This window comes from Aricia agestis, chromosome 14 (assembly GCF_905147365.1).
Source record: "Aricia agestis chromosome 14, ilAriAges1.1, whole genome shotgun sequence".
NCBI classification, from domain to species: domain Eukaryota; kingdom Metazoa; phylum Arthropoda; class Insecta; order Lepidoptera; family Lycaenidae; genus Aricia; species Aricia agestis.
The window spans coordinates 8,544,960-8,560,159 of record NC_056419.1 but is presented as its reverse complement, the minus strand read 5'-3'; the positions used below and the strand labels follow the sequence as shown (position 1 = coordinate 8,560,159).

The 15,200-nt window shown below is 35.8% G+C and overlaps 2 protein-coding genes across 2 annotated transcripts in view; both read right to left on the bottom strand.

Annotated features, from left to right (window-relative positions):
- Window positions 1-10,879, bottom strand: part of LOC121733781 — a 36,382-nt gene extending 25,503 nt beyond the window's left edge. Inside the window, exons 1-2 of the mRNA XM_042124137.1 lie at window positions 10,727-10,879; window positions 3,329-3,471 (exon numbers count right to left, since the gene is read on the bottom strand). Of these exons, the coding sequence (XP_041980071.1) occupies window positions 3,329-3,471; window positions 10,727-10,823 (240 nt within the window). The 5' untranslated portion in view covers window positions 10,824-10,879. The remainder of the gene's footprint in view (window positions 1-3,328; window positions 3,472-10,726) is intronic.
- Window positions 1-15,200, bottom strand: part of LOC121733776 (glutamate receptor ionotropic, kainate 2-like) — a 37,810-nt gene that overhangs the window by 5,507 nt on the left and 17,103 nt on the right. Inside the window, exons 16-17 of the mRNA XM_042124125.1 lie at window positions 14,759-14,911; window positions 12,935-13,136 (exon numbers count right to left, since the gene is read on the bottom strand). Coding sequence (XP_041980059.1) covers window positions 12,951-13,136; window positions 14,759-14,911 — 339 coding nt within the window. The 3' untranslated portion in view covers window positions 12,935-12,950. The remainder of the gene's footprint in view (window positions 1-12,934; window positions 13,137-14,758; window positions 14,912-15,200) is intronic.

Sequence of the window (15,200 nt, the reverse complement as noted above, 5' to 3'; positions counted from 1 at the left end):
TACCATCGTATGTAGGATCTATAAGTATACTAGCATGAATTTTTTTAGAATTTTCAATCACTGTGGTGTGGGAGAAAATCGACTTTGAATTTTAAGGGTAAGTTTTAGGGGTGAGTCCGCAAGTTGAAAATATTACCATCGTATGTAGGATCTATAAATATACTAGCATGATTTTTTTTAGAATTTTCAATCACTGTGGGGTGGAAGAAAATCGACTTGGAATTATAAGGGTGAGTTTTAGGGGTGACTATTTTTTGAGTTAGAAATAACATTTGCACCCTCTAAAAGTGTCCCCTTATCTCACTATGATGCATATTATATTTTGATACACAAGATAAGTTGTTTTTGTTTTGTAGCTAATTCGTTCACTTGAACGTTCGGAACTTCAGGCACATAACAAAGCAACAACAACATTACTTTGCGAAGGGTCTACTTTAGGATTGAAATGGATTTTATAGATTACTAGATGTCCCGCGCGGCTTCGCCCGCGTAAATTAGGAATTTTACAGAAACCGTACATTTTCCCATAAAAAATATTTCCCCCGTTTTTCCCACATTTTCCTGAGTTTCTTCGGTCGTATTAGTCTTAGCGTGATAATATAATATAACCTATAGTCTTACTCGATAAATGATCTATCTAACACTGAAATAAGTTTTTAAATCGGACCTGTAGTTCCTGAGATTGACGCGTTCAAGCAAACCTACTCTTCAGGTTTATAATATTAGGTAGGTATAGATTTTTTTAAATTATCGCTTGACAAATTCGAGTCTCGATCTAAAAGACTATGAAATGGTATAATATGGTAGTGATGATGATGATGATGAATGTAATTTGCATAGTAGCATATGCTTTCTGTTCTTAAAACAACGCCGAAACTCCCAAACTTGTATCTATAAAGAATCAGGAGTTCTCTCAGCACCTTCTGAACCACGGTATACCAGGTTTATCTCGGTGCAAAATCTTACTTGTTGGTAGCATATGCTTAGAATACTTCTCACGAAACCGAAGTCACCACATGTTTCCCTATAAGTTTTGAGGAGTTCCCTCGATTACTTATGGATCCTTCATCAGATCACCACTTTTGTGAATATAATACCAAATCGGAATGATACCCTATATACCAAAAGAAAAATTTTGAAAATCGGTCAACAAACGGCGGAGTAATAGTTGAATATAAGAAAACGAACATAACACCTCCCCCATTTTGAAAGTCGGTTAAAATTGTAGCCTTTGTGTTATTCTGATGTATAAGCTATATTATTGTAAAGTTTCATTAAAATCTGTTCAGTAGTTTTTGCGTGAAAGAGTAACAAACATCCATACATCCACACATCCATACATCCAAACAAACTTTCGCCTTTATAATATTAGTAGGATAGTACCATCGAGGAAGTTGATTCCTATGTAATTGACAGACCAACGTTATTCGGTCGAATATGTCAATTCAATGTTAATTGTGATCTGTCAGCTGGGTTTGACGTAACGCAACCAAACTACTTAGGTCCCCGATTTGCATAGGAATCAGCTTCTCTAATAGTACTATCAGAGAAATTGAATTGACATATTCGACCAAATAACGTTGGTCTGTCAATTGTATAGGAATCAACTTCCTCGATGGTACATTATTAGGGTACTATCGAGGAAATTCATTCGTAGGCAGATGATAGGCCTAAGTAATTAGATAATTTGGTCGTTGTTTGACATACAACGACCAAATTGACATCCAGCCGCAAAATGACTACTAAAGTTAAATTAGCACAACCCGACCAAATCTAGCCTATCTAGTATCTAGTCTAAGGTACGTAATATAGGAGTGCGATACGATTATGTTATTCTGTCTTGACTCTTGAGTGAAAGTGAAATGTAACGATGGTTCAAAATTCTACGTGCTCTTAGACCGAACTTTATTAACTGCTGAATAATAACAAGGCAAGAATCTTAAAGGAAAATTCGCTGCGTCTCTATCGAAAAAAAAAAAAGTTGTCAAGTCACAAAAAGTAAACAAAGTTGTAAGGAAAACATCAAATTATCTGCCCCTGGCTAATGTTTCGTGTTTTGTCGTTATAATAATATAGTTAGTATTGCAGTGTTAGTAGAGCAAGGTTAACTGGGCAATGCTCTATAAATTATTCGATGCAAGTATACTATGTCGTAAGGTTGAAGTGCGTTACCTAAATATTAACATATTGCGTGAAGTCGGTTTACATACTACTTTCTTTTAAATATTATTATGACGATGACGATTAAAAAAAATTTTTTACAAGTGTATATACTCTACAAACCTACATGCAATCAAAATTTTAAGTTTGAAGGTATTACTGTTTCCTATTTCGGTGATTTGACGATTGATATGCGAGATTTCGCGATCGATCAGTAAGGCACTTACACACACGCCGCGGCGGCGAAAACTCCATCCTTGTTTTTCTATTTGCCCTTACACACGGCGCCGATTCTTTACCGCGGCGGCGAAATACGCTGCCGCTGCGTCGCCGTATGTAAACACGCTAAGTGGTATTTCGCTTTTATATACTTAGAAGATTCTGATTGAATTTATTCCTTGTTTGCCAGCAGTTGTCAACAGTAGATGAGACAAATGACAAATGGCATAATTATTCATAGTTATTATGCTCTACACCTTAGGGGGCGTCCACAAATTACGTGAGGTGTTTAAAGGGGGGAGGGAGTCAAATCTCATCTAATCTTACGTTGGAGAGAGTGCGGATCTGAAAATTTTGAAAAACACCTCACGTGACTTGTGGACGCCTCCTTACCTACCTAGCCCTATTATAATATTAAAGTTAATGCTCTTTTGTTTTCGAATTAAACTCGCACCTCTTCCCTATCCTAGAATTTTCAGTTCTATTTATTTTACTAATGCACTTGACATAAATACGTTCAGTTAGAGGCGGTTTGCCGCCGGTGAAGTTCGTACAATGTTATTTAGCTGCGCCCAACTATTCCGGCTCTAACAATTGCGGCTCGAGCGTTTGAAGGCTTAATTGGACCGAAATAAGATGTTTGGTGTACGGAAAATCGGGCTAGCTTTGAAATTAAGTTGAATGTAAAATTAACTAAATGATTTTAGGTCAAGTGTTTTATGGAATTTTGCAATGAGACTATTACTAGGTAAATAATAAAAGCTGAGAGATTTTTCAAGTTTTCAAACTCTACGATTTACCAAATCAAAAAATAAATCTCAAAATCTACAAAAGTAAAATTTAAATAAGGAAAGAAAGGGTTTGCAATCAAAATCCTATTAACGACCCAGACAATGAAAACGCTCTTATCCTGAAATCCCTGTCTCCCTATAAACAAAAGTTCTCTCACCTGTGTGGGCACATTGGAGCACGCGTTGAAGTCCCAGTTGAGTTCAATGGCGTCGAGGAGGTCCGACGCGCCCGTCACCCGGATCGTCGGAGAGTGGACCGTCACCCACACGCGACCGCACGCCGAACTCTCCACTTGACTCGCTGGAATCACAACATACCATCTTACACCGGTTTACCCTATTGTTCCATTTTCAAATGCGGACTATTGTTTTTTTTTTTTAATTATTATTTCGGGTTTCATTGTAGTTATGCTTTTTTCTTGTATTAAAAAGATAATCCCAATGATTACTGAATTAATTTTTTATAATAAAGAATTTAATATAGCCTGCCTTTTCTTCTAATGGTCAGTAATTTTTCTTTTTATATGAAATTGTAATTATGACGTTAATTGCTATGTTAAATAGAAGTGTAAATGTAAACCCTATATTATAATATTTAATATTTTATACGTCAATATTACAATAGGGCATACAAAATTCATTTTCATTATTCATTGACAGCTAACATGCAATTATTTTACTACAATAATATTAATTTATTTACTAGATAAGATTATTAGATAGATTTATTTACATAATTTCTAATACTATGGAGCTACACAAAAGCGGCGAAAATACAGTTTTGTTAATTTTGCTTATATTATAATTTTTAAAGAATTAATATTTTAATATATATGTATATACCAGTAATTTATGTACTTATTGCCAGTAATTTACCTTCTTGTAAATAATATATAAGCAGCACTACAATAACATTTTTTTACAAAGCGTGTGCAATTTTTATTTTTTTTGTTACAAAAATATGTTTGTATTTTCTGCAAACCGTACCACCGCGTAACACAGTTATAGATTGGCGACAGTGTGAAAGAATTCCCATAATTTTACATAAACATACCTTACATAGTTTCTTTAGCGAGGTGATAATAATTGCAGGTATTATGTCACCGTCACGTACCTTTGACTTCCTATTTTTTGACATGATTTTACTTTGCTCAGATCTATCGCAACACTTTCTAATGACGAAGTGCAGCTCAGCCGTGAATAATTGTTAATAACATTATAATATTCATGTCGACATCGTAATTGGTCGATTTGTGACAGAAATTTAAAGAAAATCGGTACCATGTTACGTAATTAAATCATTACATACTTATCTTCAGTTAGTTTGAGTTCGATAGTCTGTCTCCGTCGCCAGAGACAGACATACTGATAAAAAAAAATAACAATACGTGCACGAGCTTTACTCGTCCTTGACCAATATAGATATTTTATTTTTTAAAGAAGGCAGGTCACTGTAGCCCTGACGTCACTGCGACCCATGAGGATCTATTGTGGCTCCTTCGCACTAGAGTATCATCCCAAACCCAATATTCCTCATAAATTGAACGATATGGTTGGGGTTGGTGCCACGAATTTCCTCTGTGGATGAGTATTCGTGGCGACCAAGGTGCCTGTTCCTGCTCTGTAGTAGAGAAAAAAAATCATGTTGCCTACGCTTAACGTTTTCTGAAGGGATCAGTGACTAGTGAGCCGAAAAATACTCTTTTGGCACTAACTACAATATTTTTAGGGTTAGAAAATGACAAATGGCTTCAAACTTAGGAAATAAGTAACTATAATTAGATCTAGATTTTTTTTAAGAAGCATACTTGTCACAATTATTTCCTTAAAATTTAAACACCATTTCTTGAAATAACGAGTGTAATTTATTAGTAACTTTTGTCTACTCTATACTCAAGCTAAGTGCTAAATAAGATTTAATAATGATTTCTGTAGGCGTGCATGTTATATAATGAATAGGTAAGTATCCTAGATTACGTAACGAGATAGATTCACCATTAAAAGCGGATTCTCTTTCCGATATGCATTATGTTAGCAGTTAGTTCATTAAGGAACGTTACAAGCAGTTTTCGTTAAAAGTAATTACATGAAACATTTTCAATCACAGTACAATACAATTGCGAACTCATGTTAGATCTACATTCATTTAAGGAGTCATAAAACATGATATTTGCGCAGGGAACGTCTTAGTGCAGTTAGCTGCAAATAATTATTGTAAAGTAAGATCACCAGTAAGATAGGATAAGTATGTCTCCTTCAACTGTTGCTTTTCTAGCTATATTCAACATGTTAGTCATAAGAAGTCCTATATTCTACAATCTACTTCTAGGTACCTAGTGCTCAATATTTACATATTACAATATTTACAGTGTATTAGTGCCATCACCACTCGGTTTGTACAAACCGACTTACGTACATACACGTTTCAAATTCCGTATAATACGACTTGTTTTCAAGTCGGTGGTGTCCAGGTTTGGAGTCCGATGCGGGCGGAGATACACTGAAAATTGTACACAATTTGGGAGTAAGTATAATACTTATGGACAACATCACTAATTATCACAAATTCAGGTTAAACTGTAACAAAAGTCGTAGTGAGTCATCTTGCGCTTGGTAAAACTTTAAATTCTTGTTTTACACATGAAATATACTTAACGAAACTGCAGACATTATGTTCATGTAACTCTTTGAAAACAGCTTTTGGAAAAAATACTCTTCGCAACATTGCACTAAGTTCAATAAAATATTTTTAAAATGTACCCAGTCATATTAAATTTGACCCAACACTCCTTATTGTCAGGGTGTGGCCTCATCATCATACCTGCGGATAGGATCACTATCACCGTTCTGTATTCGTCATGATTGGGTAAATCCTCAGGAAGACCGCATTTATCTTGTACGGCCTAATGTCTGTTATTACAATGTCCTGTGCGTATTCTGTATTATCTAGATATCTGCTTGTTTTCTACGCATTTTCGAGTTTTGCGTTTTCTACTCGAGCAGTATTTAGATTATTTCGACAGCGAAGTAAATATAAGTGGCACTCGCGGACTGCCGCGATAAAGCTACTGCATAGCGATAGTTAGTCTACACGCATTCGTCTAGTCTTCGGCACGGTATTTGTGTGCGTGCGACTGCCGTACTAAAATGACGTTAGACGATGTGTTATATTTATTTTCGTTACGGACTTCGTTGATTCGCCGCGCTGAAAGCCCGCAATAAAAGCTGTACAATAGTAAGTATAAAAATTATCGTTATTTGACATAATCTATCGCTAAGTCGCAAAATAGTAAATTGTCACGCTGGTCATGCGCTGGCGATGCCTTACGTCAAATCCATAAAAAAATGATTTCAAAATACTGCCGTAACATCAAATGCAACTTGATTAAGTACTCGGCATAACTTTTAAAATTCTTCTGCAACTCTATTTTTTGTATTGGCCTATATTTATTATGAATTAAAGAATATCCACAACGAATTTTCGTTTCTATTTAACGGTCAAAATTCCGAGGTTCCTTTCTTATTTAAAATATTCTCTACTGCATTAATTAAACCTTATTTTGATATCTGACCCACTTCCCCGCTATTGCAGCCTGAATTATATAACGCTATACATAACACAGTATTTACTCGCTAAGCGTGCGTGCTGTTTGCGATTCCTATTCTTTCGTAACTTTATGGACTCCATGGTTCCTTATCTGGTAATCGTTTGTAGTGGGTTACTCGAGTGACATTTTGGTAGTGGATTTACAAACATCGTCAATACGTATTTATATGCTACTAGCTGTCCCGATAAACTTCGTGTCACTTTAAAACCTTCCCTGGACTTCTACGAATATTTTAAGACTAAAATCAGCCGTTTGCGAGTTTTAGCGCGACTAACAAATTTTGCAAATCCATTTATATATAATTATATAGATTTTGACCATTCAATGGAATCCGTAGTAGGCACCTATCTACATCGTGGATATCGCAGACACAATAGATTTTCAATTGTCGGCAGCCGGCTGCCGCTAGGGGATTGATAGGTTAAGTTGTGTTTTCTTTTTGTACTACAGAACCCTCGAGTAAATTAGAAATTTCCCGCAAAGAAGCAGCCTATGATAATAATATAATAATATACTCTATAACTGTGCTTAATTACATAAAATCAGTTCAGTACTTTGTGAGATTAGTGTGTTCAAACGTAGTTCAAACTACCAAAAAGATAAGACTAAGCCGAAGCTTCGGGTTAACTAGAATACCAGTCTATTTAATCTTACTATTATGTTAACCGGGATTTCTATTCACCTATTTCTGTTTTAATCAATTAAATTATCATGTCCATTGTCCATTCTAGTAGACGAGACTTCATTCTTTGTATTCAACTCCTGTACACCTTTATCTAAAGAGGAAGAACTAACACACGTTTAACCACTTACCACAAAGCGAGTACGTGTGTTTCGGCCATTTGGCAATCTCTTGTAGTCCCGCTACGTAACATCATTATTTTTATTGGACCGATTTGACGAATAACCTATTTAAAGGATTGGCCCTTCGATCCTTATTGTGGTCGTTTGCCTTAGGAAGGACCATATCATAATATAGTGTATGTTTGTCATGTTTTTCCGTAGATTTATAGGCTCATTCTTTACATATTGTCATTTATTATATAATAATATATTTTTTTGGACTTGGACGCCTCTGTGGTCTAGTGGTATAGAGCGCGGCTCTTGACTCGGAGTACGTGGATTCGATTCCTGCGTTGAAAACATGTTATTTCCAAGTTTGGACAATGCAGGGTGATCACCTGATTGTCTGACAAGTAAGATGATCCATGCGTCGGATGGGCATGTAAAAAGTCGGTCCTGCGCCTGATCTCTCGCCAGTCGTGTCGATCGTCCGTCCCACTGGGTTATGAGAGTAAAGGAATAGAGAGTGCTCTTGTGTACTGCGCACATACTTGGGCACTATAAAATTACTCCTGCGTAGCTGGCCTGGTTTCAATGAAACCGGCCACCGTTGCCGAAACCGGTGTGGGAGCTATTATTATTAATAATTAATCAGGAATATTGTCGAGAATTAGTTTTACTGTATCTATAGCCGTAATAAAAGCAGAAATTCTTAATATCTTGAACAAATTGAAACTGATTAAAATTGATTCAGAAATATTTTCCAGTTACTGAATCAAAACGATTAATTAGTAATAATAATAATAAATGTATTATTATTATAGATTAATTAATTGATTCATTCAAGTCTTATGAGATTTACTGGAGTATTTGCTATTCTTTTCAGTCCCGTTTCTTACTTTTCACCTTATGATACGACGTAACTATAATCTTCTTCATTTCTTTTCAATTGTTCACTTTAACTTTACTCTTGCTCATCTCTACTTAATTTTTCCATGAAATTACTATACAAGATGTTAGTGTAAACACCGTTATCCTTGAAACCATCAAATGAACCCGTCAAAATGAACAACTTTTTCTATGAGAGCAATGCTGGGAACTCAAAAAATTCGTCTTCATACCCATGCAAATTGCTGGTCCGGGCATCCGTATGGGTATGAAGACGGCATTTTTTTAGAGTTCCCAGCATTGTTCTCATAGAAAAAGTTGTTCATTTTGACAGGCTCATTTGATGATTTCAAGGATAACTTTTACACTTACACACTGTGTATCTATATAAATAAAAATGAATTTTCAATTTTGTTAGTCTCGCTAAAACTCGAGAACTGTTGAACCGATTTGGCTAATTTTAGTCTTCAAATATTCGTGGAAGTATAGGGAAGGTTTATGTTAGGAGGAAACTGATACCAAGTTCACGGTCATCTAGTAAATTATAATAATACAAGGGGTGCCACAAAAAAGGTTGGGAAAGCTTTGAAAGTTTTAAAGCTTTCCCAACGTTTAAAGTTTAAAATAGGTGATTCTTCGTTACCAGAAGTTACGATTTTTTTTTCATTTAAGTATTAATCGTAGCTTTTCTAACTCTTATATCAAGCAAGTACAAAACTATTGATTAGAAATGTCTATTAACTAACTATAGACATTGTAACTGAAGCTTTATTATGAGTAATTATTTACTTCAAAGAAAGTTTAGGTAGAGTTTATCCAATTTATTAAAACAAAATAATTTTACTAGTGGTTACGGACTTAAGAAACTAATAATTATAAAACTATTTACGAAGCTGCTATCGACAAAAGTCTATGTAATATTATAACAAACTTTTGTTTCTAGTTATCTATAATTACAACAATTAAAATACTAATAATTATATAAAGGTGGCAACATGTACCTAGTACCTACAATGTACACAATATGAAAACTAAAACCAAATAGATCCAAGCTTGGCCTATTTCATTTTCTTGTGTTTGCAATTTGCATACATTTTTTTAAGTTACATATACTTACTCGTACTTAAGAGGATACACCAGGGGCAAGAGAAATTGAAAATAGGTATTTGAAAATGTATTGCTGTCTCACCAATCTCAAGTCTCCCACCGCAGAGCGCGATAGAGACAACACGACAAAAGTTCTAATAAAAGAACAGAAAATCTTCGATTCGTTGTCCGCTGATTCCTTCTCCAAAACCTAACCGATTTAAGTAATTTTTTCATTAAGAATTAAAGCAAGGCTTGAGCTGTGTTCCTATGTTTAATTTTTTTTGTATATTCTAGCCAGTTTTGTTTTCTGGGTGTTTGAACACAGAGGAAAATCTGGCCATTTTTTTGGGTTTTTGGACGTTCTTATCTTTTTTAATAATTAAATTATGAAAAAAAGAAAACATAGGGACATGCTAATAGTGGCCATAGATATTCAGGAAAAAAATCATAACTCTACCGGCATTATCCAGGGAGGAAACAGGGGACAGCGTTTGTATGGAAAAACGGCGGTGTGGAATCCTCTTAATACCACTAATACTCCTAGATTCTAGAATTAGATAAAATTAGAAATCTAACATGATTAAAATTATAACAATAGTGATTGTAATCTTCTTATTTTTTTAGAATTATCATCTGTAAAATCACAACGTATTGTTTTCTTATCGTGTTCATGTTTCTTATCGGTATTTTTTGTGAATTACAAAATATGTATTTTTATTCTGAATGTTAAAAAAATTGCATAATTTTCTTTTGTATGATGAAAATGAGTAAGAAATGAGAGGGTCATAATCATAAAATATGTGATATGACATAGTGTTTTAGTATATTTTTTTTTATAAATTAGGAAAACTTTATTTAAGTAATATTATTCAGAACTTCGAAACACTATGGACAATATATTATATCCAACAATCAATATAGTACTAAGCAAAGTTTTTATTTATATTTATTATTTTGTCTTTACTCTTTAGATAGAAGTTAAAGGTTATCACGAAGATAACACAGATTAGCTTATTATTAGAGATTTAATTATATTACTTACGTGAATTATTAATAACAATAATTGATGAGATGGCTGAGGAAATGCGGAAAATAAAATAAAAAAACACAATAAAATAGATTCGCAAGTGATGCAACTTCCTTTGTTTTTTTTTATTGAACTCTTTGCAGAAACAGATGAACACTTACGTGAAATGGAGGCGCCAAGAGCAGTGGCGGCCAGAAGCGCCACAGCGTAGAACGAAACGGCCATCCTATTCGGTGGCAGCCGCGCCACTGCCCGCATACATTTGCAATTCTTTCGCGATTCGATTGCGCAGGAGTTTGTTTTGGTTGTACCGCGTAATCGATGAAACCGCGTGGAGAATTTGTCTTATAGATTACGCAATGTAATGCGCTCGTCGTTTGAAATGTTTTGACAGTCGCTGATCCACACGACTCCCGTTCCCATAATTTGAGTTAATTTGACACGTACATTGTACATCCAGCCGGTAATTGTGTAAACAAAACATCACTAAGGGCCAGGGCTGCCAACTTTTCCAGCCGCCATAACCGGACAACAAATTAAATAATAATAATTAATAATGAAACAGTTTATTGCGCTATAGGAAAAAATTACAAACTTTTTGCACCCACCTAACTGTAGAACAGTTTGTTCATTTAGTCACAAAAATAGTCAAATAGCCCCCTCGCGGCCTGCATGCTGTCTATAACTACCTGCGCCGCGCCGCACGCCGGCGAATTAGCAATGTCGCGGTAGCATTTTTTATGTGACCGGACAAATTGCATCCGGTTCCGATCGGAAGTTAGTGACCTGACCCCAACAATTTCTTCTAAAACCCAACAGTCCGGTCGAAAACCGGACTGTTGGGAACCCTGCTAAGGGCCTGTTTCACCGCTTCCTGATAAGTGCCGGATATACTCGATAGTCCATCTGTCAGATAAGAACAGACCCTAAAATATCAATATCCTAAGGCCCACAGCGCCAACCTGGGTTCAAGAAAATCCGAGATTAAATGTCATGCTGTTACTCTCGTTTTTCATGTGTGGGAAAGAGAATGATTGATATTTTAACACAGGAGTAAGCCAGATTGAAGTGGGCCTACACGAGGAGTAAGGATTAAATTTCGTAACCCTTTACGTGTTGAGCTTACTCGTAATTAGAGTACCGAGTACCGATTAAGGGAATAACAATTAATGTGGAGCTATCGTAATTTTTTAAATAACCTTTTTACATAATGACTTTTATAAAGTGCTCATGGTTGGCGCTCATCAGGAGAGACCTTTATGCGGAGCATAGTGGGATTAACAGGTGAACTGATATTGCGTGGAATTAGATGTGACGTCATTAGCTTTATATCAGAGTTTCATTAGTACCTACCCAAAAACTTAAGAAAATAACATTCAACCACAGCTCGGTAGATCGCTACTGAGTTTATGAAGTGCATAAAAAGAAGTTTGTGCTTGCTCTGTTAGTATCTATAACAGGGGTCACCAATTAGTTTCGCTCGGGGTCCGTTTTAAGACATGAAATGACCTTCGCGGTTCATACATTATATTATATATAAAAAAAATGTCAAACAAAGGTAATTACGGAAATTACATAGGTACTTATTTAGATATCAATGAGAAAAGTAACCATTTTTGTAGCCAATTATCTCTCTGAAGTTTGGAGTGAAATATTGGTGCAAGCATAGATATTGAATTAAATCGTGGAGATGTTGTAGTCCTAAGATGAACGAAGATCATCTTCGAACATGCTTGGTCCGCACACAATGGGTCGGCGGTCCGGATGCGGATCGCGGTCCGCCATTTGGTGACCCCTGATCTATAATAATCTGCATTGACTCGTAAATACACGAAGTTTGATTTAATTTCAATACCATATTGACTATGAATAATACCTACTATTTTATTGATTTTGTTGTTTTGAATTAATGATACACTTATCACTATAAAATATATTAATTTATTTTATCTTATCATTATCTCCTTTCGATCTTAATTAGTTATTTATTCTCCAATACATTCTTAAACAGCAAACATGTGATTAGATGTACACGTACTACGTAGAATGTTTAGTATATTATCTATATGGCGTAGAAAGCAAAATTGACGACTATTTCATTCATTTTTATACTTGATAATAAGCCACGAATTCTTTAATTTTTTAAACATAGATACTACATTATATATTTGGTGTCTGGTGAGGGTCTGTACTAGGGAAAACACGATATTTTAAAATTGTCTCTATAAAAAAAAACACAAAGATGCATAATATCTAATTATTCACATGACATATGAATAACGGGTGTGAGTGTGAAGACTGAAGAGAGAAGGACGATATTTAATATTTTGCTTTATCCGCCCTCTTAAAAAATTGTTAGAAAGATAAACTCAAAAAAAAGTAAGACTACTGCATATCTTTTTCTAAGTCGAGAAAGTTCTCTATAGCCTTAGAATATTGCTTTCTGTTCTCTGTGGTGCTGGTGGAGTCTATCGACGGAGCTCGGCTCGGGTTCCGTAGAACCGGCTTCTGCAGTTGGAAGAAATTCAACGAGGCCTGGAGCTCCTTTATGAACACCTCCTTGTGTGACACCTGAAAAGAGATAGACACATGGATTTAGATCTGAGGTAACTGCGATCAGAGATCGGACATTCAATTGAGGACTGAGATGGATAAGTTTTATGTGCTGACATTACTATTATATTATGATTATATTATTATGATCATCTATGGCTATCTTTTGTGCTTACGCTTGTGAATTATTCACTGGGGCAATAGAATCGCATAAAATACACCACTTATTAGTGGGCCGGGAATGTTTAAATCACAGATAATACGATCCGCCGTCTTCCCGAGACGTAGCGAGGAACGTTCACAGTAGGATACGGATATCATCATCATCATCATCATAATGGCTTACGCACACTTTTGATGTTATGGTCACGGTCGCAGTAATTTAGTCGCGTCGCTAGACTAGGTTTCGTGAAGTTATTTAAAGTTTAACTTATGTATACTCTGCACGCGAGCTGTGTGGAATAGTGTACTTTGAGGAGCGAAAATCTATCCAGCGTTTGTCCTCGCAACCTATTTGACAAATCCTCAAAGCTCTTTGGCGTAACGTCTCGTACGTCGCAATTGTTTGTCCCCATCGGAAATATGATTGTTACGACCTCTATAAAAAATACTCGACGCTAATATTTTGCTCTTGAAATAATCGGCTCCATTGCTAAATTGACACGTCGCCTGAACTCGATAGAGGCGGTCATTCTCAAGTCTCGAAGTGGGTCACAAAATTGTCGCCAATCAGAATTACAAGAATTCCTTCGTTTGAGATGATTCTGGGTATTGGGTTGGTTAGCACAATGTAAGATGAGGTTATTTCGAACACTACAATCAAATACCTTTACACTACAATCGAATACCTCACAGTCATTCAACAAAAACTGTTACAATGTATCGAAGTAACTAACAAAACATGATTATTGCTTATAACACGCAGAAGTTAACTAAGCACCTTGTTCTAAGGAAACACTAGGTAGTAGGGTTATAAGTGCCAACTGCCAAGGTAACTTCTGCGTTGTGTAGATACAAAGTACACTTCGCTGATCTTTGCGATCAGTTTTTATAGAGCCTTCAAAGAAAAGTTGAATAGAATAATCATTGGCAATACTATTACTGTGACGATTGTGACGTAGTAGTGACGAACATATTTTATTTTACTTAAGGCGTATTCGATAACGTGTATCTATGATGTTATCGGAAACTATTAGCTTTTAAGGGCAGGATCATAACATATTTTATTAGATGCAAAATACTCAGAAATGGTATACTTCTGTAACAATCTTTGATGGTAAGATTGGCCATAGACGGATAGCAAGTTGCAGTCGGGACGCGATTGCTCTAACGGTCTCGTTGAACGACTGCTCCGACCGCTCAAGAACTGCTCGAGCGGTCTGTGTAATGCGGGTATGAATTAAGTATGGAAACTACAGATCGCCGTGCGGCAACCGCATCTTGTAGTCGATGTCGGACTGCAAGATGCGGTTCGTCTATGGCCAGCCTAAGAGTTTTTTTTTCTGTCTGGCTTGGCTTGCAACTCTATTCTATCGATTACAATATAGCGATAAAACAAGGCATGGACTTCGAAAAAACGTTCACGTCGAATGCCTCGATTCACAGTTTGACAGACTTTGGACTAAGTATAGAATACTTACTCCCTCTCTGACCACGATGTTGCGGACTTCGTTCATGAACTCTATAGCGGTGATGAACAGACAGAACACCAGTCCCACGATCAGCACCAGGAACGCACCAATCAGGTTCTCCCACTCCAAGTCACCTTCTACGTCGTTCTCGTCTGCCGCTTCCTGGTTACAAAAAGGACAACAATTTAAATATTAAATGACTATTGTAGTCTAGCGCATAAGCTATAAAAATACAGATACTTACATAAGAAACAAAATAAAATTAACAAAATATTATAACAGACCACAGACTTCCGCAGAAATTTGTTTGCATCTTTTTACAATTGCAACATTGCTAGTTTTACTATTATACAAAATTATATTTTGCGAATGGTTTATAAATGTACAAATTAAGTTTTACTATACTGTACTCGGCGAAACGTGGCGATAGCGGTCATTGACTCCCTGTCAA